The following is a 25,322-nucleotide window of genomic DNA, read 5'->3' as shown; positions in this document are numbered from 1 at the left end:
GTATAATAGAAAAGAAGGCATTTATAGATCCTACATATAGATGTTAAATGAGTCACAGTGGTTAAGCACTCAGCTGTTAACCAATAGGTCAGCAGGTCCTGTGGGAGAAAGATATGGCAATCTTCTTCCTTGGAAACCCTATGGGGCAGTTCTACTGTGTCCTGTGGGGTTGCTATGAGTCGGAATGGGCTCTACAGCAACTTTTTTTTTTTTTTTTTACAGGTGTTAAGTAGAGAGTCAGAACATTATAATACCCATCTTCAGTTTCCGGAGGCCAATATTTGTAACTTTTTTAAGAATCAGTATTTTGATTCTGGATCACAACATGTGGTGAAAAACATGTGAACTTGTTAACTACAGATTAATAAGTAAGCACAAGTAAGCCCATGTTTACCTTGGTTATTGGATAACCCACTCCGGTGTGAACATGATAAATCACTCCTCTTATTTAGGTTTTCTTTATTTTCTCTCAAGATTATTTAAGTTTTCAGTGTATAAGCCTAACATATATTTTGTTAGAATTATTCCTAGGTATATGAGTCAGAATCGAGTCGAAGGCACTGGGTTTGTTTTTTTTTTTTTTTAATTCAATGTTAACTTTTTGCTATTTTAAATGATGCCATTTTATAATTTTTATTTGCATGTTTCTTTTTACAAAATATGCATTTTCATAAAAGGACAGAGAAAGATCAAATGGAAAAGAGTAGAAAATGATATGCTATGAAAATATTAATCAAAATAAATTTGTGTGGATATAATAATCTCAAAGGAGGCTTTGAGCAAGACACACTACCAGAGATAAGGTGGGACATTCCGTAAGGATAAAGAGTTGTCTTCACCAGGAAAATATTCTAATCATAAGTCTGTATATGCCCCAAAGCATAGCTGCAAATCATTTAAAACAAAAAATTTGAAGAGCTAAATAAAGAAATAGAAAAATCAGAAATTATAGTGGGAGTAATTAACGTATCTCTCTCAAAAGATATTAAAATGGCAGACCAAAATGTCACTGGGCCTAGAGAAGATCTGAACCACATGCTGAATAAATTGTACATAATTGAAATATATACATCATATGGCTATGAAAGGACAGAAAACACAATCTTTTAAGGTACATTTACATTATCAATAAAATTGATTATATGCTGTACTATAAATAACACTTGAATGAATTGCAATAACTTAAGTAATTCAGAGCATTTTCATTGACTGAAATGAAATTAAGACAGACATTTAAAATAAGGGATAACTAAAAATAAAAAGTCCATTTTCTGTCAAGTTAACAATTTACTTCTAAACAACCTATGAGACAACAAAAATATGAGGCAGAAATTATAAAATATTTTGAGTGAATGATAGTGACAATTTGACATATCCTAACTTGTGCAATATAACTAAGGTGGGGCTGAAAGGGAAATACATACGTATCAGAAAAGAATGAAAGTTGAAGTAATGAATAAAGTTTATATTTCAAGGCATTAGGTAAAAAAATGGAAATCATACCAAAGAATATAAAGAATAAAATTATTAAATTATTAGAAAGAATTTAAACAGAAAATAATATGTAATTCATCAATCAGCATAACAAGAAGTTGATTATTTAAATTAATTAATAAAACTGGCAAACCTCCAGCATGAGTAATCAAGACAAAAAGAAGCAGCACAACTTTCTGATTTCAGGAATGAAGAAATGGAAAGCACTGCATAGAGTACAAATATATATATTTCAATATGAAAATATAATGCTAATAAATGTGATCATTTGCAAAACAAATGCCCTGAAATTTCAACTTAGTGTAACAAAGAAGACAAAAATCTAAACCAATGCTATCTATTCAAGAAATTTCAATCCATTACTGAAAGCTTTCATACTAAGAACACCACAAGTCTAGATTGCTACCCTGATGACTGATGAATACTTCCAAACATTTAAGGTAAATTTTATGCAAACTATTCCAGAGAATTAAAGAGCAGGAACTTTTTCTAAACCTTTTATGAAGGCAGCAGATTTGACTCTAACTCCTGACAAAGGCATTTGAAGAAATGAAAATTTGAGATCAATCTTTCTTATGAATATAGGTTCAGATATCTTATCTATTAGCCATTTGTTTTCAGTGATGCACACACACATCCAGAGAGAGAGAACAGATTTATTTCAGGAATCTCCTAATGTTTTAACATTGCAAAATCAAACGTAATGAAAAATTTGTAAATTTTTTTAAATATTCATTTTGCATGTAGAAATGATTTTTTTCTTTATCTTTTTATTGTACTTCAGATGAATATTTACAGAACAAACTAGCTTCTCATTAAAACATTAGTACACACATTGTTTTGCAACATATGTTACCAATCCCGTGATGTTTCAACAGTCTCCTCTTCTTGACCTTGGGTCCCCTGTTACCAGCTTACCTGTCTCTTCCTGCCTTCTACTCTTTACCCTTGGGCTGGTGGGCCCCTTTAGTCTTGTTTTGTTTTATGGGACTGTCTAATCTTTGGCTGAAGGGTGAACCTCAGAAGTGACTTCATTATTGAGCTAATAGGGTGTCCGGGAACCATACTTTCAGGGTTTCTCCAGTCAGTGGTCGTAGGCAAGCACCATCTAGTTGTGCCGGACTCAGTCGGGTGGAGGCTGTGGTAGTTGTGTTCCATTACTCCTTTGGACTAATCTTTCCTTTGGGTCTTTGGTTTTCCTCATTCTCTCTTGTTCCTGACAGAGTGAGACCAATGGAGTATCTCAGATGGCCGCTCACCAGCTTTTAAGATTCTAGACGCTACCCACCAAAGTAGAATGTAGAACCTTTTCTTTATAAACTATGTTATGCCAATTGAGCTAAATGTTCCCTGAGACCATAGCTCCTGCAGTCCTCAACCCTTTAATTTGGACCCTTGAGGAATCTGGATGTCTACAGAGCTTCCATGAACTTACCTTGGACAAATTGTGCTGGCATCCCCAGTATTGTGTACTGTTTACTCTCCATCAAATTTACCACTTACCTATTGTCTATTTAATATTTTTCCCTCCCACCCCTCTACTCCCTTGTAACCATCAAAGATTGTTTCATTTTTGTATATAAGCCTTTTTGTGGGTTTTTATAATACTGTTCTCATACAATATTTGTCCTTTTGTAATCAACTTATTTCACTCAGCATAATGCCCTCCAGATTCATCCATGTTGTGAGATGCTTTACAGATTCATCATTGTTCTTTATCATTGTGCAGTACTCCATTGTGTGTATGTACCATAGTATGTTTATCCATTCTTCTGTTGATGGGCATCTAGGTTGTTTCCATCCTTTTGCTATTGTGAACTATGCTGCAATGAACATGGGTGTGCAAATGTCTATTCGTGTGACAGCTCTTATTTTTCTAGGATATATATATATTTTTTATTCCTAGGAGTGGAATTGCTGGATCATATGGTATTTCTATTTCTAGCTTTCTAAAGAAGCGCCATACTGTTTTCCAAAATTGTTGTACCATTTTGCATTCCCACCAGCATTGCATAAGAGTTCCAATCTCCATGAAGCCTCACTAACATTTGTTATTTTCGGTTTTCAATTAGCACCAGCAATACTGGGGTGAGGTAACATCTCATTGTGGTTTAGATTTGCATTTCTGTAATGACTAGTGATCACAACCTTTTCCTCATGTGTCTCTTAGCTGATTCAATGTCTTCTCTGGTGAAGTGTCCATTACTTTTGTCCATTTTTTAATTGGATTGTTTGCCTTTTTGTTGTAGAGGTGTTGAATTTTCATGTAGATTTTAGAGATTAGAACTTTGTCAGATTTGTCATAGCCAAAATTTTTTTTTCCAGTCTGTAGGCTGTCTTTTTACTCTTTTGGTGAAGGTTTTTCATGAGCATAAGTGTTTAATTTCTAGAATATCCCAGTAATATAGTTTATCTTCTGGAATTTTTATGTTCTTAGTTATGGTTTGTATCCTAATGACCTGCATTAGGGCCTGTAGCATTAATCCTATTTTTTCTTCTATGATCTTTATGGTATTTGATTTTATATTTAGGTCTTTGATCCATTTGAATTAGTTTTTGTGTATGGTGTGGAATATGGGTCTTGTTTCATTTTTTTCATCCAGTTGTGGTAGCACCATTTGTTAAAAAGACTGTCTTTTCCCCATTTGAAGGACTTTGGGCCCTTGTGGAAGTTCAGGTGACTGTAGGTGGATGGATTTACACCTGGGTTCTCAATTGTGTTCCATGGGTCATTCTATCTGTTGCTGTACAGTACCAGGCTATTTTGACTACCGTAGCTGTATAGCAGGTTCTGAGGTCAGGTAGTGGGAGTCGTACTTTATTCTTCTTCTTCAATAGTTTTTCCTTCTCCAGGGCCTCTTCCCTTTCCATATAAAGTTAATAATTGGTTTTCCATCTCTTTAAAGAATGCTGTTGGTATTTGGACTGTGTCATATTTGTACATTGCTTTGGGTAGAATTGTCATTTTCACAGTGGTGAGTCTACCTATCCATGAGCCTGGTATGTTTTTTCATTTATGTAGGTCTCTTTTGGTTTCTCGCAATAGTGTTCTGTAGTTTTCTTTGTGTAGGTCTTTTACAACCCTTGTTAGATTTATTCTTAAGCATTTCATTTTTTTAGGGGCAATTATAAATGGTATTGTTTCCTGATATTCTTGTTGTTCCCTTTATTTGTGTATAAGAATCCAAACATTTTTGTATGTTTATTTTATGTCCTGCTAATCTACTGAATATTTCTGTTAGTTCCAGTAGTTTCCTCGTGGGCCCTTTTGGGTTTTCGATGTACAGTATCGCGTCATCCACAAATAGGGCCAGTTTTACATCTTTGTTACCAATTTGGATACGCTTTATGTCTTTTTCTTGTCTTATTGCTCCAGCTAGGACTTCCAGCACAATGTTAAATAGAAGTGGTGATAAAGGGCATCCTTGTCTTGTTCCTATTCTCAAGGGGAATGTTTTTAGTCTCCCTCCATAAAGAATGACGTTGGCTATTATTATGTTGAGGAATTTACCTTTTATACCTATTTTATTGAGAGATTTTTTATCAGGACTGGGTGCTGGACTTTCTCAAATGTCTTTTCTGTGTTGATTGAGATGATGATGTGATTCCTTTATTTATGTGGTGAATTATGTTGATTGATTTTCTAATGTTGAACCATCCATTCATACCTGGTAATAATCCCACTTGGTCATGGTATATTATTTTTTTAATATCATGATGAATTCTTTTGGCTAGAATTTTGTTGAGAATTTTTGCATCTATATTCTTGAGAGACATTGGTCTATAATTTTCTTTTTTTGTGGTGTTTTGTCTGGTTTTTGTATCAGGGTTATGATGGCTTCATAGAATGAATTCAGAAGTATCCCTTTTCTACGTTCTGAAATAGTTTGAATAGTACTGGCGTAATCTTTTCTCTGAATGTTTGGTAGAATTCTCCCGTCAAGGCATGTGGGCCAGGGATTTTTTTTTGTTGGGAGTTTTTTAATTTTTTTATTTTTCAATTACTTTTACAATCTCTCCTCTTTTCAGTTGAGAATTTCAACCTTATTTTGGGTTAGCTTGGGTAGGTAGTATGTTTCTAGAAATTTGTTCATTTCCTCTAGGTTTTCAAATTTGTTATAGTTTTTCATAATACTTATTTACGATCTTTTTTTTAATTTCGGTTGGATCTGTTATAGTGTCCCCTATTTCATGTCTTGTGTGGATTATTTGCATCCTCTCCTGTTTTTCTTTAGTCATTTTGGCCCGTAATTTGTCAATTGTGTTGATCCTTTCAAAGAACCAACTTTTGGTTTTGCTGATTCTCTCTATTGTTTTTCTATTCCCTGTTTCATTTATTTCTGTCCTGTGTGCTCCTTTTGCTGTTCTCTTTCTATATGTTCGAGTTGTATAGCTAATGTTTTGATTTTGTCCCTTTCTTCTTTTTTGATGTATCTATTGCTGCAAATTGACCTCTGTGGACTATCTTTCCTGTGTCCCAAAGCTTTTGGTATGATTCATGTCATGGATTGAATTATGTCCCCCCAAAAATGTGTGTATCAACTTGGTTAGGCCATGATTCTCCGTATTGTGTAGATGTCCTCCATTTTGTGATTGTAATTTTATGTTGAGAGTATTAGAGTGGGATTGTAACACCACCCTTACTCAGGTGACCTCCCTGATCCAAGGTAAAGGGAGTTTCCCTAGGGTGTGGCCTGTACCATCTATCTCTCAAGAGATAAAAGGAAAGGGAAGCAAGCAGAGGGTTTGGAACCTCGTACCACCAAGAAAGCAACACTAACAGCAGAGTGCATTGTTTGGACCCAGGGTCCCTGCAAGTGAGAATCTCCTTGACTAGGGGAAGATTGAGGACAAAGACCTTCCCCCAGAGCCAACAGAGAGAGAAAGCCTTCCCTCGAAGCTGACATCTTGAATTTGGAATTTTAGCCTACGTTACTGTGAGGAAATAAATTTCTCTTTGTTAAAGCCATCCACTTGTGGTATTTCTGTTATAGCAGCACTAGATGACTAAGACAATGTGTTTTCATTCTCGTTTGATTCTATGAATTTTTTTATTCCGTCTCTGATTTCTTCTATTACCCAGTGATTTTTAAGCAGGGTGTTATTCAGTTTCCATGTAATTGATTTTTTCCTTGCTCTTCCTGTTGTTAGTTTCTACTTTGATGGCGTTGTGGACAGGGAAGATACTGTGTATTATCTCAATGTTTTGGATTTTGTTGAGGGCTTCTTTGTGGCCTGAGAGGTGGTTTATTCTGAAGAACATTCCATGTGCATTGGAAAAGAGTGTATACTTTGCAGACATTGGGCAGAGTGTTCTATATATGTCTATGAGGTCAAGTTGGCTGATTGTGGCCTTTAGATCTTCTGTATTTTTGTTGAGTTTCTTTAGAGGCAAGGATGGCGAGACTGCGTCTTACGTACTTTGGACACGTTGTCAGGAGGGATCACTCCCTGGAGAAGGACATCATGCTTGGCAGAGTACAGGGTCAGCGGAAAAGAGGAAGACCCTCAACGAGGTGGATTGACACAGTGGCTGCAACAATGAGCTCAAGCATAACAACGACTGTAAGGATGGCACAGGACTGGGCAGTGTTTCGTTCTGTTGTGCATAGGGTAGCTATGAGTCAGAACCAACTTGATGGCACCTAAAAACAACAATAACATGCTTTTAATATTAATTTCTTGATGACTAATGACATTGAGCATATTTTAATATACTTATTGATTATCTTCTTCTGTGAGGTATGTGTTCTAATTGTATTACTTCAATTTGGTTGTCCTTATGTTCTTAATTGGAAATAATTAAAGTTTTTTATTAAAAAAAATTGACAGATATATGTATTGTCTTTGGCTTGCCTTTCTGTTTTCTTAGTGTATCTTTTGAGAAGCAGTTTTTAACTTTGATAAAGTATGTTTTAACCCTTTTTATGGTTAGGTTTTTTTGTTTTGTTTTCAGGCTGTTTTTTTTTATGTATGTGTATTCTTTCAGAGAAATACTAGAATACTATGAGATCTTAAAAATATTTTTATTGTATTCTTTTAAAAGTTCTATAGTTTAGCCTTTACGCTTAGATCTATGATTCATTTCAAGTTTATTTTGGTGTAGAAGTGAGATACTAACTTAAAGATATTCTACATTTTATTATTTTTATAATTTAATTCTAATCCATTTGGAATTTTACATTGTTGTGTATAATACTAAATCATTTGTTTACTCTTTAAAGAGTAGACCAAATTTATAATTGTATATCCCTTAATTTCATATCTTTGCTTTTCTCTCACCCAACTAGGGCTTCTACCTGGTTCATTCCAGTTGACCCCCTGCTGAGAATTTGGATTTCCACCCAGATATACTGAATCAGAGTCTACATTTTAACAAGATCCTATTGTTAAACATCTTCATCTTTTTCACTGACCTTCTGCTTTACCAAGCATGATATCCTTCTCCAGGGACTGATCCCTTCTGATAACATGTCCAAAATTATGTGAGATGTAGTCTTGCCAACCTTGCTTCTAAGGAGCGTTCTAGTTGTACTTCTTACAAGACAGATTTGTCCGTTCTTTTAGCAGTCTGTGGTATATTCAATATTTTTCACCCACACCATAATTCGAAGGCATCAATTCTTCCTCATTCTTCCTAATTCATTGTCCAGCTTTGGCATGCATATGAGGTAATTGAAAGCATCAAGACTTGGGTCAGTATACCCCAGTGTTCAAGGTGACTTCTTTGCTTTTTAGCACTTTAAAGAGGTCTTTTGCTGCAGATTTGCCCAATGCAATGCATCTTTTGATTTCTTGACTGCTGCTTCCATGGGTGTTGATAGTGAATCCAAGTAAAATGAAATCCTTGACAACTTCAGTCTTTTATCTGTTTATCATGATGTTGCTTATTGGCTCATTTGTGAGGATTTTTTTTTCTTTATTTGAGGCATAATCCAAACTGAAGGCTGTTGTCTTTGATCTTAATTGGTGTTTCAAGTACTCTTCAATTCTTAGTCCATTTACTTAAGTGAAATTTGCCTTAATTTCATATAGTTACTAAGCTTTATTTACAAAAATATTAATGTGTTTCTCCAACAGCACACAATAACAACAACACTAACAATAGAGACAAAGGAGCCCTGGTGGCATTATGATTAAGTGCTTGGCTGCTAACCAAAAGGCTGGCAGTTTGAACCTACCCTGGAGTTTTGCAAGACAAAAGGCCTGATGATCTGCTTCTATAAGAATTAAAAAAAAACCCACAACCTCGATAATCTTATGGGGCAGTTCTACTGGATCGCATGGGGTTTTTATGAGTTGAAAATAGTCTCCAAGGCACCTAACCACAACAATAGACATAAAGGGGAACCCAAACCATGAATCATCTACATGGAGCACCTTAAATGGCAACTAACGATGAACTTCTTCTAACAGCTGCACCTTTCTTTCTTCTTTCCAGAAGCTGCCAAGAGGAAAATGACATCAGGAAATCACTCTACAGTGACTGAGTTCATCTTAGCTGGGCTAACAGAAAAGCCAGAACTCCAGCTGCCCTTCTTGTTCCTCCTTCTTGGAGTCTACGTGATCACAGTGGTGTGCAACATGGGCAAGATCACACTGATTGGGCTTACTTCTCACCTGCACACCCCCATGTACTATTTCCTCAGCAATTTGTCCTTCATTGATCTCCGCCTTTCCACTGTCATTACTCCCAAAATGCTGGTGAGCTTTGTGACAGAGAACACCATCTCCTACCTCAAATGCATTACTCAGCTCTACTTCTTCCTCATTTTTGCTATTGCAGAGTGTCACATGCTGGCTGCAATGGCATATGACCGTTATGTTGCCATCTGTAGACCCCTGCTTTATAATATCATTACGTCCCCCCAGATCTGTATTTATCTGATTTTTGGAGTGTATATTATAGGACTGGTTTGTGCATCAGCTCATACGGGCTGCATATTTAGGGTTCATTTCTGCAAATTTGATGTTATCAACCATTATTTTTGTGATCTGCTTTCCCTCTTAAACCTTTCATGCTCTAGTACCTACGTCAATGAATTACTGATTCTAATCTTTAGTACATTTAACATTCTTGCCCCTAGTCTGACCATCCTTGGGTCTTATGTCTTCATCGTTGCCAGCATCCTCTGCATTCACTCCACTGAGGGTAGGTCCAAAGCCTTCAGCACATGCAGCTCACACATCTCAGCTGTTGCAATCTTCTACGCTTCTGTAGCATTCACGTATTTGCAGCCATCATCAGTCATCTCCATGGACGAAGAGAAAGTGTCTTCTGTGTTTTATACTATTGTTGTGCCTATGCTGAATCCCCGATCTATAGTCTGAGGAATAAGGATGTCAGTGCTGCCCTGAAGAAGATTCTAGAGAAGAGGACATTGTTGTGACAAGAAATAGGGTGAGGATGGTTTTATTAGATCTAAGTCTTTACCTATTACCTTGCACAAACTGATGTGTTTTGTATCAGTTCATGTGTCAACGTTTTTCCTCGTTCATTGGAATTTACTGACAACTTTCCTTATTTTCATGGCCTTTTTGATTCCATTTTTGCAGCTGGGGTTTTCTCCCATATGAATTATTGAGACACTCGTTAGAAGAAATACTAAGAATGACAAGGATACAGGGACCCACTACTGCCATTGCCTCCTCTCTTCTTCCACACAATTGATTAAAACTCAGTCCTCAACTGCATTGAAAATACCATCTACCACCACTGATTATCTGCCTCCTTTCTTCTGTTTAGTTAATAAACAACATAAATCATAGCAACATGTTTGCTGTAATCTCTAGTTTGTCACACATTTCTAGCACGAAACAATTTCCTGCCCTATGCCTCCATGTGCCTGCATTGTCTGGCTTATTTGCTCTAACTCTTAATTCAAAAGGAGTAAGTAGAATTTTAAAATCTGAGTTAGAGACCCATCCATGTGTTGTGATAGTTCTCAATCCAATATATCCTCTGTTTTGTCATTAATCATTCTAGTTTGTAATCTCCTGTTTATTGTCCAAAAATGCACTGGGCTGTAATCACCATGAAAGTAGCCATACCCACCTCTACATATGGTTCACTGCCACAACCCTGGTACCACCCAGGAAGCTCTTAATAATTGCTTTGATAAGTATTTCCCCTACAAAATATGTATAGGAAAACAAGTAAGTACCCACCGTTTTCACCCATTTACTCTTCCAAAGTGCTACCTATGTCTTTTATTTTAATTCAGATGATTTAAGTATAAACTTGGAGAGTTCTACAAGAATCTGTAACTGGAGACAACCTGAGATGTTTCTATACAAGAGTTTAGAAATATTAGCTTTGAGTTTCTTCTGTGGCAAATCCCAGTATAGGTGTGATAAAAGGTTAACCTAGGCACAGCAAGTAATAGCCACAAAAGGCCAACCTGTTTGTCAGAATCTGAAAAGCCTGAAAGAGTAGAAAACCACATCAAAGAAGTGGAACAGTGTGCTCTAACCCATTCAATGGACAATGGTCCTGCGTATCAAAAACTAAATAGCAGTTTATCCTAGGGATCAAGTAAAAGATCTATCCAATATCATATTTAGCACACATAACAAAAAACAACCATCATATGGCAGACCCAGGACTCCTGAGCCAATAGACCACATTGTTAGAAAAGAAAAACATGAAAATGCCACCCAGTCACGATCTTAGTTCTTTGTCTTACTTTAATCAGTCATATTCTGTAAGTAATTTACTCATAATGAATTAGCGCCTGTCAAAACTGTATAAAAAGCACTCAGAGATTATACTTTCTTGGATTTTGGTCCATTAATAGCTGGAGTGTTTGCAGTCAATTTCCCATTTTGTTTTGTTGCAGAAGACTTTGGCGAAAGTTCTTTCTCCACAACAGGTGTGATAATTTGTTAATACTTGCTCTCTTTGTTATTAAGTCCTGTCAACACCCAAGGAGAGTCCTAAGCAAGTATTTGTTCTTGATTTCAAATATGCCACATAAGAGACTCAAACAATGTAAACTACATTTGAAAATAACTTCACAGTTCCTGGATGGTGCAAACTGTTAACCACTCCACTACCAGTTGAAAAGTTGGTGGTTTGAACACACTCCTAGGTGCCTCGGAAGGCAGGCCTGGCGATCTGCTTCTAAAAGGTCATGGTCTTGAAAGCCCTATGGAACAGTTCTACTCTGCACACACGTGGTCAGCAGGCATTGGAATGGATTTGACAAAAACTGACAGCAAGAACATACTGGCATAGAGGAAATTCTTTGCTGTTCAGGCTTAGGAAGAGAGAACATTTAAATTAAAAACCTTGTTTACTGCTGCCTGAGGAGATTTTATTCATCCTTCTTTTTCTTTCTTTTTTAGTTAAGTAATTCTAATTGACTTCCAGCCTACTTTATGTTTGCTGCAAATTTATTTTTTATTTTTATTTTAAAATTTATTAAACCACAAACCAAACTCCCTGCCTTCAAGTCGATCTGACACACACCGACCCTTTAGGTGAGAGTAGAACTGCCTCATAGGGTTTCCAAGGCTGTAAGTATTCTTTTTCTTTTTTTGATCTATTTCTTCTGGTTATTTTATTGTGCTTTAGATGAAGGTTTAAAGAGCATAATAGTTTCTCATTAAACAATTAATACACATTGTTTTGTGACATTTTTACCAACCCCACGATGTGTCAACACTCTCCCCTTCTTGATCTTTGTGCTCCCCATTACCACCTTTCCTGTTCCTTCATGCCTTCTGGTCCTTGCCCCTGGGCTGGTGTACCCAGTAAGTCTCATTTTGTTTTATGGGCCTGTCTAATCTTTGGCTGAAGGGCAAACCTCAGTGCTGAGTTAAAAGGATGTCAGGGGTCACTCTCTCAGGATTTCAACAGTCTCTGTCAAACCACTAAGTTTGGTCTTTTTTTTTTTTGGTCAGAATTTTGTTCTACGTTTTTCTCCAGCTCTGTATGGGACCCTCTATTGTGATCCCTGTCAGTGCAGTCAGTGGTGATAGCCAGGCATCATTTAGTTGTGCTGGATTCAGTCTGGTGGAGGCTGTGGTAGTTGTGGCCTATTAGTTCCTTGGACTAATCTTCCCTTGTGTCTTTTGTTTTCTTCATTCTCTCTTGTTCCAGTTGGAGTGAGACCAGTTGGGTATCTCAGATGGTGGCTCACAAGCTTTTAAGACCCAGGCACTACTCACCAAAGTAGGATGTAGAACCTATACTATGCCAATTGAACTAGATTTCCCCCAGACCATGGTGCCCAGCCCTAAAACCAGTAATTCAGTTTATGAAGCTTCCATGACTTTTCCTTGGTCCAGTTGTACTGACTTTCCCAGTATTGTATAAAGTTTTACCCTTCACCAAAGTTACCACTTACCTATTGTCTATTTTGTGTTTTTCCCTTCCCACCCCACCCCTGCCTCGTAACCATCAAAGATTGTTTCTTTCTGCATGTAAACCTTTTCATGAGTTTCTATAATATTGGCCTCATACAGTATTTGTCCTTTTGTGATTGACTTATTTCACTAAGCATAATACCTTCCAGATTCATCCATGTTGTGAGATGTTTCACAGATTCATTATTGTTTCTCAAAGTGGTTGCAACATTTTGCATTCCTACCAATAGTGTATAAGAGTTCCAATCTTCCTGCAACGTCTCCAACATTTATTATTTTGTGTTTTCGGGATTAGTGCCAGTATTGTCGGGATGAGATGGTATCTCATTGTAGTTTTGATTTGCATTTCTCTAATGGCAAATGATCTCAAGCATTTCTCCATGTATCTGCTGGCCAGCGGAACGCCTTCCTTGGTAAAGAGTCTGTTCATATCCTTTGCCCATTTTTTAATTGGATTATTTGTCTTTATGTTATTGAGATGCTGAAGTATTTTGTAGATTTTAGAGATTAAACGCTTGTGGTATATGTGGTAGCCAAGACTTTTTTTCCCAGTCTCTAGGTTCTTATGTAATTCTTTTGATGAAGTCTTTTGATAAGTGTTTAATTTTTAGATGCTACCAGTTATCTGGTTTTTCTTCTGGTATTTGTACATTATTAGTTATGTTTTGTATACAACAATATTTATGTCATGTGCTAGGGCCCCTAGAGTTGTCCCTATTTTTTCTTCCATGACCTTTACCATTTTAGATTTTGTATTTAAGTCTTGGATTCATTTTGAGTCACTTTTTGTGTCTGGTGTGAGATATGATCTTGTTTCATTCTTTGAAAAGCACATTCAGTTATGCTGTCGCCCTTTTTTAAAGAGACTGTCCTTTCCCCATTTAACATATTTTGTACCTTTGTTAAATATAAATGGATCATAGATGGATGAATTTAGTCTGGGTTCTCAATTCTGTTTTATTTGTGTATGTGTCTGTTGTACTCACTACCAGGCTCTTTTGACTACCATGGCTGTGTAATGGGTTCGAAAACCAGGCAGTGTGAGGCTTCGTAATTTGTCCTTCTTCAGTAATGCTTTACTTGTCCAGAGCCTCTTCCCTTTCCATATGAAGTTGGTGATTTATTTCTCCATCTCACTAAAGAATGCTGTTGGAATTTGAATTGGGATTGCATTGTATCTGTAGATAGCTTTGGGTAGATTTGACATTGTCACGATGTTGAGTTTTCCTATCCAAGAGTATGGCATGTTTTTCCATTTTGATAGGTCTCTTTTGGTTTCTTGCAATAGTGCTTTGCAGTTTTCATTATATAGGTCTTCTATATTCCTGGTATATTTATTCCTAAGCGCATTATCTTCTTGGAGGCTATTGTAAATTGTATTCATTCATTGATTTCCTTTTTGAAGTTCTCTTTTTTGACGTAGAGGAATCCAACTGATTTTTTTATGTTAATCTTGTGTTTTGCTACTTTGCAGAAATCTGCTATTAGTTGCAGTAACTTGCGAATTCTTTGGGGTTTTCTGATCATATCATCTAAGAATAAAAGAATAGGGGTAGTTTTATCGCTTTCTTACCAATTTGGAAGTTCTTTATCTCTTTTGGTTGCCTTATGGCTCTAGCTAGGTCTTCCAGAACAATCTTAAATAAGAGTGGTGATAGTGGGCAGAATTGTCTGGTTTCCATTCTCAAGGGGAATGCTTTCAGTCTCATTTAGAATGTTGTTGGCTGTTACCTTTGTATAAACACCCTTTTTATGTTGAGGAGTTTCTCTTCAATTCTTATTTACCTGAGAGTTTTCATCAGGAATGGGTGTTGGACTTTGCCAAATGCCTTTTCTGTGTTGACTGATAAGATCATGTGATTTTTTAGTTTTATTTATGTGATGGATTACATCAATTGATTTTCTAGTTTTGAAGCATTCCTGCATGTGGTGGATAAATCCCAATTGATCGTGGTGTATTATTTTTTTGATATGCTGTTCAATTCTACCGGCTAGAATTTTATTGAAGATTTTCAAGGCTATGTTCATAAGGGATATTGGTCTGTAGTTTTCTTTTTTGTTGTTGTTGTTCTTTGTCTGGCTTTGGTGTCAGGATTATACTGACTTTATAGAATGTGTTTGGAAGTATCCCTTCCTTTTCTATGCTCTGAAATGGCTTGGGTAATATTGGTGTTAGCTCTCCTCTGAAAGATTGGTAGAATTCTCCAGTGAAGTCATCCAGGCCAGGGCTTTTTTTCATTGGGAGTTTTTCTTTTTATTACCTCTTCCATGTCTTCTTTTGTTATTGGTCTGTTTAGTTTTTCTATGTGAGTTCGTGTTAGTTTAGGTAAGTAGTGTGTTTCTAGAAATTTGTCCATTTCCTACAGGTTTTCAAATTTGTTGCAAAACAATTTTTCATAGTATTTTGATCCTTCTTACTTCAGTTGGGCCTGCTGTGATAATACTGGGCTTATTTCTCATTCAGGTTATTTGCCTCCTCTCCTTTTTTTCATTGTAAGTTTGGCCAATCGCTTTTCAATTTTGTTGATCTTTTCGGAGAGCCAACTTTTGGTTCTGTTGATTCTTTAAACTGTTTTTCTATTCTCTATTGCATTTATTCCTGCTTTAATCTTTATTATTTCCTTTCTTCTGTTTCCTGAGGGTTCCTTTTGTTGCTCTCTTTCTGTGTTCAAGTTGTAGGGTTAATGTTTTGATTTTGGGCCTTTCTTCTTTTTGGATGTGTGAATTTATTGCTATATATTTACCTCTGAGCGCTGCCTTTTGCTGTGTCCCAAAGGTTTTGATAAGATGTGTTTTCATTCTTATTTGATTCTGTGAATCTTTTTATTCCATCCTTGATTTCTTCTATTACCCAGTAGGTTTTAAGCAAGGTCTTGTTTAGTTTCCATGTATTTGATTTTTTGTTTTTCCTTGCTGTTTGTGTTATTGATTTCTGCTTTTATGACTATTCTGCTATTATGATCAGGGCAGATGGTTTGTATTATTTTGATGTTTTAGATTTTGTTAAGGCTTGCTTTGTGGCCTAAAATGTGGTCTATTCAGAAGAATGTTCCATGTGCATTGGAAAAGAATGTATACCTTGCTGCAATTGGGGAGAGTGTTCTGTGTATGTCTATTAGGTCGAGTTGATTGATTGTGGCATTTAGTTCCTCTGTATCTTTATTTTTTTTCTAGATGTTCTGTCTTTCACCAAAAGTGGTGTGTTAAAGTCTACGATTATAAAGGAAGTTTCTATTTCTCTTTTTAGTGCTGGAATTTTTTTTTTTTTTTTTTTAATGTATTTTGGAGCCCTGTCTTTGGGTGTGTAGATATTTATTATGGTTTTGTCCTCCTGGTGTATTGACCATTCATTCAGTCATTATATATTGTTCTTCCTTATCCTTTATGGTGAATTTTGCTTTAAAGACTATTTTATCAGAGATTAATATTGCCACTCCTGCTCTTTTTGGTTGTTTATTTGATACTTTTTTTTTCCATCCTTTGAGTTTTAGTTTATGTCTTTGTGTCTAAACTGTGCCTCTTGTAGACAGCATATAGATGGATTGTGTTTTCTCATCCATGTTGCCACTCTCTGTCTCTCTGCTGGTGCATTTAGGCAATTTACATTCAGCTTAATTACTGTTAAGTATGAGTTTACTGCTGTCATTTTGATGTATTTGTGTGTGTGTGTGTGTGTGTGTGGTGTTGATGATTTCTTTGTTCCTGTTAATTTTCTGTGCTAAGTTATTTTTGTTTATGTATATTCTTTTCATCTCTTTTGTTATTTTTGATTTTGTGTTTGCTGAGACTTTAATTTCTTCTTTTTTATTTTGATGGGTAGGTTTCTTAGCTTCCTTTTTGCTTACCTTGACATTTATCTTTAGTTTTCTACGCTGAAACCAGTCTTCACTTCTTCTGTGTAAGGAAGTTCTATGGCTATACCATTTATTCCTTCTCCTTTTTTTTTTTTTGACATTGTTGCATTTACATATTGACGTGTCTGGTTCCCTATTTTCAACCTTTTAGTTTTGCTTTGTTTTTTGAATTCCATATCTGGGTTGGTGTCTGGTCGATCTGCCCTGTGTCTTAGTTTGAAATGTCTGATGTTGTTCAGTTGCTAATTGGAGGACTATTATTAGTATTTGTAATTTAAGCCTTTTTTTTATATATATATACAAATTCTCTTAATTTATGTTTATTTGGAAATGATCTAATTTTGCCATCATATTTGAGAGAAAATTTTGCTGGCTATGTAGTTCTTATTTGATATATATATATATGTTTTTCTTCAAGGCTTTACATATAGGGTCACTATGAGTCAGAATTGACTCAACGGCAATGGGTTTGGTTTTGGTTATATATGTCATCCCATTATCTTCTTGCTTGCATGATTTCTGCTGAGAAATCAGTTTAGTCTTATTGGTCCTCTTTGTAGGTGACTTTTCATTTATCCTTTGCTGCTTTTAGGATTATTTCTTTGTCTTTCTTTTGTTTTATCAAGTTTGATTATGACATGTCTTGGTGACTTTCTTTTGGAGTCTATTCTGTATAGGGTTCTTTGAGCTTCTCGGATAGCTATCTTCTTGTCTTTTATATTAGGGATTTTTTTCTGTCAGCAAATCTTCAACAATTTTCTCTGAGTTTTCCGTTATCTCCCCTGTTCTCGTACTCTGATCACTCATAAGTTTTTCTGCTAAGTAGTATTTAATACAATTCATACGTTTTCTTCATTTTTTTAATTCTTTTTGTCTGACTTTTCTTCAAACAAATTAATGTCAAGGGATATATCTTCAACGTCACTAATTCTAATTTCCATTGTCTCAGTTCTGCTCCTATTACCTTCTACTGAGTTGTCTAATTCTGAAATTTTATTGTTAGGCTTCTGAACTCCTATTTGCTGTTTTTCTATGGTTTCTAGCAGCCTGTTTATTCTGTCATTTTGTTCTTGTATTGTTTTCCTGAATTTTTCTATTGCTGTCTGTGTGTTTCTTCTTGATCTGTTGGAGAGTTCTGTCTTTTGAATTCTTTATCAGGTAGTTTCATTGCCTTATGTTCCCCCGGGAGATTTTCTGGTTCCTTATTTTGGTTGCTTGCTGGATCATCTTGTCCTGTTTCTTTCTGTGATCTGATATTGATTGTTGTCTCTGAGGCATTAATAAGTTATTATATTTATTCATTTATTTTTGTTTACTCCAGCCTGTATATATATATAATTTTAAGATGTCCAAATTGGCTTGGCATGTGTACTACTCTGGTCCTTGGCATGATTGAAATTCTCACTTTCTGTCCTCATGTGGTAAGAGCAGCTACTAGGTGCGTGAGCCCGGGAGGCTGTTTACTCTTCTGAGTGGGTGCTGAAGATGCAGGCAAAGATTTTTGGTGAGTTAATGAATCTGTCATGCTGGTCACCTTGCCTAGAATGCCAGGGTGTTCTCCTTGGTAGTTGAGTTGTGTGTTGTGTGTTTGCCCTGCCACTTACTGGTTGTTTGAGGCACAGGTAGGTGCCTGGTTCATTGGCCACCAAGTGTGTGATGTGGAGACTGTCACCCACAATCCTGAGCTGGCAGGGCTGCATGGGCATGTTCAGAGCATGCACAGGTCTCTGGTTGCAGTAGGGATGATGTGAGGGAATTGGCAAGGGGTGTTGGCTGCCCCTAGTTGCCATGATGGAGGGTGTGCCCCTGTTTGCTTCGTGTGTTCAGTCCTTGGGTACCTGGTGCCACTGAAGGGATTGGGAGGCACTGCTATTTCTCAGGCCCCTATTGTGGACAGCTAGATGGAGTGGGTGGTACCACCAGTCCTCAGGACCCTGGTGCAGGCAGGTAAAGCCCCTTCTTAGGAGGCTGGAGAGTGTCAAATGTCACAAATTTGCAGTACCTCTTTGACTGCTGCAGGTGAAAAAGGGGTTCAAGTGGATGTCTTCTTTGTCCTAATGAAGGTATGCAATGTCAGATTACCCTGCGAGGCACTGGGGTGGGTACTAGATGGTGGTGAAGGGTTCAGCAAGCTTGTGGACTCTGTATGCCAGTGACTGGGTGAAGAACGGGGTGCCTCCAGACCCAGATGTGAGTTCCTCGTATAGGGGGCATGACAGTGTTGAATGTCAATGTCACACGACTGGTGTCAAAGCAGGGAGGAGGATGGATGAGGAGAAGGGAGTGCTTCTGGAACATGGAGCTCTAGTGGGGGGAGTGGTTAGGGTACACAGTGGTTTGGGAGCTTGCACTTAACTTTCACAGGTCTATCATCACTCCTGTTTCATTCTGGAGGTGCATGCAGATTCACTGTTGCTTGGCTTCACCAGAAGGGGTGGGTTTCAGCTTGGGATGCTGTTGCTTGCCTCAGTCTTTGTGCTAGCAGAACTTTGATGATCTCAAAATCTGTAATTCCATATTTCTACTGTTTTTTTTTTTTTTTTTTTTTTTTTACTGTTTTTAGATTGCCTCTCCTTCCATTTGTTGCTCAGTCTGATTCTTCAGCTTTGCCTTTGATGATTAGGGTTCCTAGACTGTCATATATATTCTATTCACTTGTTTTCTCAGCTCTTCGTTTAAGAGAGATGACATGAAGCATCTGACTATTCCTCCATCTTGGCCCTGCCTCCAAGATTGTCAAATTCCTAGGAACAGAAAATTGTGTTTTGCATTGTATCATATTTCTTGGTCTATAGTTATATAATTGTTGTTGGCCGTAGTCTATTCTGACTCATGGTGACCCTATAGGAGAGAATAGAACTGCCTTCTAGGGTTTCCTAGGCTGTAATCTTTACAGAAGAGGATCGCCAGATCTTTTCTTCTGTGGAGTGGTTGGTGGGTTCAAACCGTTGACCTTTTCTTAGCAGCCTAGTGCTTTACCCATTGTGCCACCAAGTCTCCTTATATAATTATTGATAAGCAAAATTTTCCACAGGGTTTATGGATTATTCTGTTACTAAATTTTTGCTCTTCTCACTCCAATTTGTAAAAATGACTTTAAACAGATTAAAGCCATACATCTATCAGTAATGAAAACATATAATGTGAATTCAACAAAGTAAATTATTGCATTTATTAATTGTAATTATTATATGAAAACGATATAACAGTTAATAAATATTTCAAATCAAAATTTTAAAATACAAGATTTATACCTAAGAACTTAATACAGCCTTTACAGGAAATTAAAATAAGCCCTATAAAGCATACATTTCCAGTTTCTTTAAACAATACTCTTTTTCTTTTAGAAGAAAAAAGGCATTGTCTCTCCATTTAGGTTTGTTAGTAAATCATTGTAATATCTGCAAGATGCTTTCATTCAGCCTCCAAATTAAAAAATCCAAGTATCACTGTTTTATGAGTACATCATGATATCCAAAAGCTGTTAGTAGAGATCATTGATGGAAAAAAAGCTTTTAATCTTAAATGTTAGGGTGTTTTTCATGATCTTCTATATTTTCCTGTGGGAGATCACTTACAAAATATATTTTTTCTATGTTTTCAATATTTTCTGAAGTTTCAAAATTTTAAAAAAGCTTAAATAGCTTAGCATGAAGCACATTAGAACTCTAACATCTGTCACATCTTTGTTTGAAACCTGTAATGAGACAAGAGCAATAAATTACACTTATGTGAGAATACTAAATATTTGAGAGCCAAAGGGGAAAAGGGGAAACTCTATTTCTTTTCCCAAGAGTTGATACCTGAGAGACACAAATCTAGTGGGAGGTCACCATAATTGTTTGTTAATAATCAGATCCTTAGCATCTATACTCAGAGTATAAATTCTTTCTGTCATATCAACCAACCAATGCAAAGAGTTCAATGGCCTTGGGCATCAGCCTCATAAGAGATCAAGATCAATGACTCAAAACAAACAGAAAAGGAGACTTAGGTTATGCCTCACCCTGTATCAAAGAGTACTGCAAGGTTAGTATTCAGAACTATTCACTAGGATCATCAGAATCATTTTCCCCTCCAGAACAATGGAAGAGAACAACGTACAGCCCTGAACTCTTTGAAAGTATGCAATACTTGTTGGGAAATAAAAGAAGAAATTATAATAAAAATAATTTGTTGTTAGGTAATACAAATCTTTGAATGACATGAAAATTGGTCTGAATTTTATTTATAGACCATAGAGAATACTGATGACTTTTAAGAGTTTAATATTCAGTAAAATAATTGTGAATCTCTGTATTATTATATATATTAAATTATAAAGGACCAACAGGAAAGATATGCTAAGAATATAAATTATGGCCATCATTATGGGAATGTAAATACTGGGCAAATGAAAAACATTTTACATTTTAGAGAGAAACTCAGTAGATTGCTGTTAAAGGAACTACACAAACATTTATTAAGTTCTTGTCAATAGCCAATAACTGTACTAAGTATCTTCCAGGTGTCGTTTTATTTAGTTTTCACAACACCATCAAGAGGTAGATTCTAATATCTCTGTTTTTTTTTTCCCCCCCCAGAGGTTTGGAGAGTGAAACTAGTTTTCTCAAGGTCACACAGCAAGTATGTGAGTGACCTGAGATTTGAACGCAGGATTATCTAACAATATCAGTGCTCATCAAAATTTTAAAATCATGAAATGCTGGAATTGAAAGTGGTATTAAAGATGATATATCCAATGTTCCATCCAGTGCTTTTGTTCTTGAACAATATATACGCTTAGTGGTTATTCAGGCTATGCTTGAACAGGTCTAATTGTGAGTATGTAGCTGCACACTAAAGCAATTGATTTCATTTCTGGATATGTATGACTGCTAGAATATTCTCATTTGTTGTAAAACAAAATATATCTCTCCATGGTTTCCAGCAGTTTGTTTTAACTTCAGTCTCTTGAAGACATATAAGAAGAATCCAAAACACCCATTGCCTTTAAGTCAATTCCACCTCCTAGCGACTCTCTAGAACGGAGTAGAACTGCCAAATAGGTTTCCTAGGCTACAATCTGTACAGAGCAGACGGCCACATCTTTCTCCTGTGGAGTAGCTGGTAGGTTCAAACCACCAAGCTTTCAGTTAGCAGTCAAGCTCCTAACCACTGCATCACCAAAAAAAAAAAAAAAAAAAAAAAAAGCCATACCAATTGTCATCAGGTCAATTCCTAATCATAGCAACCCTATAGGACAGAATAGAACTGCCCCACAGGGTTTCAAAGGAGCAGCTGGTGGACTCAAACTGCCAACCTTTTGGTTAGCAGTCGAGCTCTTAACCATTGTGCAATCATGGCTCTTTTAAAAAAAGTTCAACACCTCTTTAATACAACAACATATTAAACATTTGAAGATAGCTATCAAATGCTACGAGCATTTTTTTGTTAGTTATATATCCTCAGTTCTTTTATCTATTCCTCAAAAGGAAATGTTTTTAAATCTTTTTCCTGTAATTGCCCAGTTTCTTTATATCCCAAATATCATATCCCAGCTAAACAGTTTTTACTTGAGTCTTAGTAGGACTATGAATTTGTTTTGTAGGATGTTTGTTTTCTTTGTAAATGTAGACTAAGGATTTGTGTCTTTGTAAAAATCTACATCAAATTGTTGACTAGTATTGTACTTAGACTGAATTCCATAATTTTATGTTTCACGTGCTCTACTAATCAACATTTTCACAATCATTAACTTCCGTAGCAAACAGATGTAGAATGTGATTATAAAAACTGACCAGCATCGAGACAGGTTTTATTTGTTTACCAAAATCCTTCATATGTTTTACTAATATGTATGATCTTCTAACATCTACCACTTCAGCTATGAAGTGAAGTTAAAGTAGTGGACCAATCATGTCTACTTTCCCCAGGACACAGGGATGGAATATAGGACCTAAATTTAGGTTGTTATATTACTTCACAGGGATTGTTCAATTAGAAAGACTAGAAGACAATTCCTCACCCTTGGTGAAGCTCTTGAGTTATAAATGTGTGATCAGCCAGGCAGTTATGTCCCTGCCTTGTAGTCTGTGAGAAGGAAGCAGGGACAAATAGCCACAAAGTCTCAAGATGAAAAGATCTTGGTAGCAGCCCAGTCCTTTTATTGAGTTAGGATTCTAGTAAGAAAAATAACTTAGACTAGTATTAGTAGTTTTCACAAATTTATGAACATAATACTAGTTTAAGTTATTTTTGTAACTATTCCTTATTCAGAATCAAATGAAAATGTAAAATTCTGCTTTTTAATATGTATGATGTTAATATATACATATGGAATATAGGAGCAAAAGAAAAAGTCTTGAGAAAAAAATCACTAGTAGCATTCACTTTGATGGACAAAAATATCTACAAATTTAAATTTTCCCTTAAAAATTCATAAACTTTTTAATTATAAGTTCGTTAAAGTCTGTAATTCCTCCTGTGGTCAACCATAATCATTGGATTCTCCAAAGTCAGAGAAGACTCAAAAGATCTCTGGAATATTAATGTCTTCTAATGAGGGTGAAAGTAAAGATCTCCACAGAATTACTTCCTCCCCTCCACACACACACATACACATAAGTATACAATTACACACACACACAGTGAAATTATTTCTATTTTTCAGAGCCTACTGAGAGGAAAATGGACCATAGAAATCATTCTTCAGTAACTGAGTTCATTCTCTCTGGGCTAACAGAATATCCTGAACTCCAGCTGCCCCTCTTCCTCTTATTCTTAGGAATCTACGTGGTCACAGTGGTGGGGAACCTGGGCATGATCACACTGGTTGGACTTAGTTCTCACCTCCAAACCTCCATGTACTATTTTCTCAGCAGTTTGTCCTTCATTGATCTCTGCCAGTCCACTGTCATTACCCCCAAAATCCTGGTGAACTTTGTAACAGAGAAGAATTTCATCTCCTACCCTGAATGCATGACTCAGCTGTATTTCTTTATTGTTTTTGCTATTGCAGAGAGTCATATGCTGGCTGCAATGGCATATGACCGCTATGTTGCCATCTGTAATCCCTTGCTTTATAATGTTATTATGTCTTATCACATCTGCTTCTGGCTCATAGCTGGAGTGTATATTTTGGGCATCATTGGCTCTACAATTCATACAGGATTTATGTTGAAACTCTTTTTCTGCAAGACCAATGTGATTAATCATTATTTCTGTGATCTCTTTCCACTTCTGGAGCTATCGTGCTCCAGCATATATATCAATGAATTATTGGTTCTGACTCTGAGTGCATTTAACATATTGACTCCTGCCTTAACCATCCTTGCCTCCTACATCTTCATCATCAGCAGCATTCTCCACATTCGCTCCACTAAGGGCAGGTCCAAAGCCTTTAGTACTTGCAGCTCCCATATCTCAGTTGTTACAATCTTCTATGTTTCTGCAGCATTCATGTACTTGCAGCCATCAAATGTCAGCTCCATGGACCAAGGCAAAGTGTCTTCTGTGTTTTATACTATTGTTGTGCCCATGCTGAACCCCATGATCTACAGCCTGAGGAATAAGGATGTTAAATTTGCCCTCAAGAAAATTCTAGAAAGTAAAGCATACTCATGAATAGAATCAATGCCATGATGTCCTATCAGTAACAGATATTTGCTTTGCTGATATATATAATTTGTTCAGTTAATTCTTTAAGATTGTAGGTTTGTTGACACTTCTTCCCCTGTATAATACATGTCCAAAATACCTTTTCAGGCCACACCTTCCTTCAAGCTTTTATTACACAGACTGTAAAGAAATATAGAGAATAAAATCAAAGGGGGTTTAGAATTACAGAAACTATTGTTTCATTTTTTAATAATAATATGTTAAAAAAATGATGTTGATGAGAGTAACATATATTATTGAGATAACACAAAATGTCAAATGCTGTACCAAACACTATAAGTGCAACATTTTATTTAATATTTACAATATTCCCCCAGGACACATACAAGTAGTATTTCCCTTTCAAAGAAAAAGAATTGAATCTTAGGGAGTTTGGACAACCTGGCTTGAGCCTCAAACAATTAGCAATTAAACCTGGAAACAAACCTTGGAAGTTTGACTTCAAATTTCACGATTTTACTCAAAGCGCTACTCAGACCAAGGTAACTGTAGGAGGTCTTAGATCTCCCTAAGGATTCTCTACACACCAAGAATCACTAACTCTCTATCTGTCCTCTGAATATACTGCATTAAAATTTCACCTTTTTTGACATAATAAAAATTCTTTAGGTCTGTGCTGATCAAAACAAAATGGACCATTTTGGAGACCCTCATTATTATACACGATATCAACTATTTGTATAAAATCAACCAAATAAGATTATTTTATCTTCATACCAATAATGATGTGGTGGTTTATGAATCAACTGCTCATAAAAGCTGCAAACCCTGCTAAGCTGTATCACTTCCATGCTGTTGATTTTTCCCCCATAATTTTCAGTCATCAATTCATGTAAATTTTACCTTGAAAACATTTCTTCTTTCTGCTCATTTTATTGCTTTTTTAAAAATGTATTGTGCTTTAAGTGAAAGTTTACAAATCAAGTCAGTGTCTCATACAAAAAG

General features: G+C 36.2%; 1 protein-coding gene and 1 pseudogene across 1 annotated transcript; both read left to right on the top strand.

Moving 5' to 3' along the window:
• The first annotated feature begins 8,897 nt into the window (after positions 1-8,897).
• Positions 8,898-9,884, top strand: LOC100672574 (olfactory receptor 8G1-like; annotated as a pseudogene).
• Positions 9,885-23,341: 13,457 nt separating this feature from the next.
• On the top strand, positions 23,342-24,417 carry LOC100672859 (putative olfactory receptor 8G3). The gene has a single exon (XM_010601416.3). It carries the CDS (start codon positions 23,388-23,390, stop codon positions 24,321-24,323), a length of 936 nt encoding a protein of 311 aa, XP_010599718.1. The 5' UTR covers positions 23,342-23,387; the 3' UTR covers positions 24,324-24,417.
• Positions 24,418-25,322: the final 905 nt, after the last annotated feature.

The sequence above is a fragment of the Loxodonta africana genome, chromosome 15 (genome assembly GCF_030014295.1).
Source record: "Loxodonta africana isolate mLoxAfr1 chromosome 15, mLoxAfr1.hap2, whole genome shotgun sequence".
In the NCBI taxonomy this organism is placed as follows: Eukaryota; Metazoa; Chordata; class Mammalia; order Proboscidea; family Elephantidae; genus Loxodonta; species Loxodonta africana.
The sequence above is the reverse complement of the archived record's forward strand: the minus strand, read 5'-3'. Positions and strand labels throughout refer to the sequence as shown.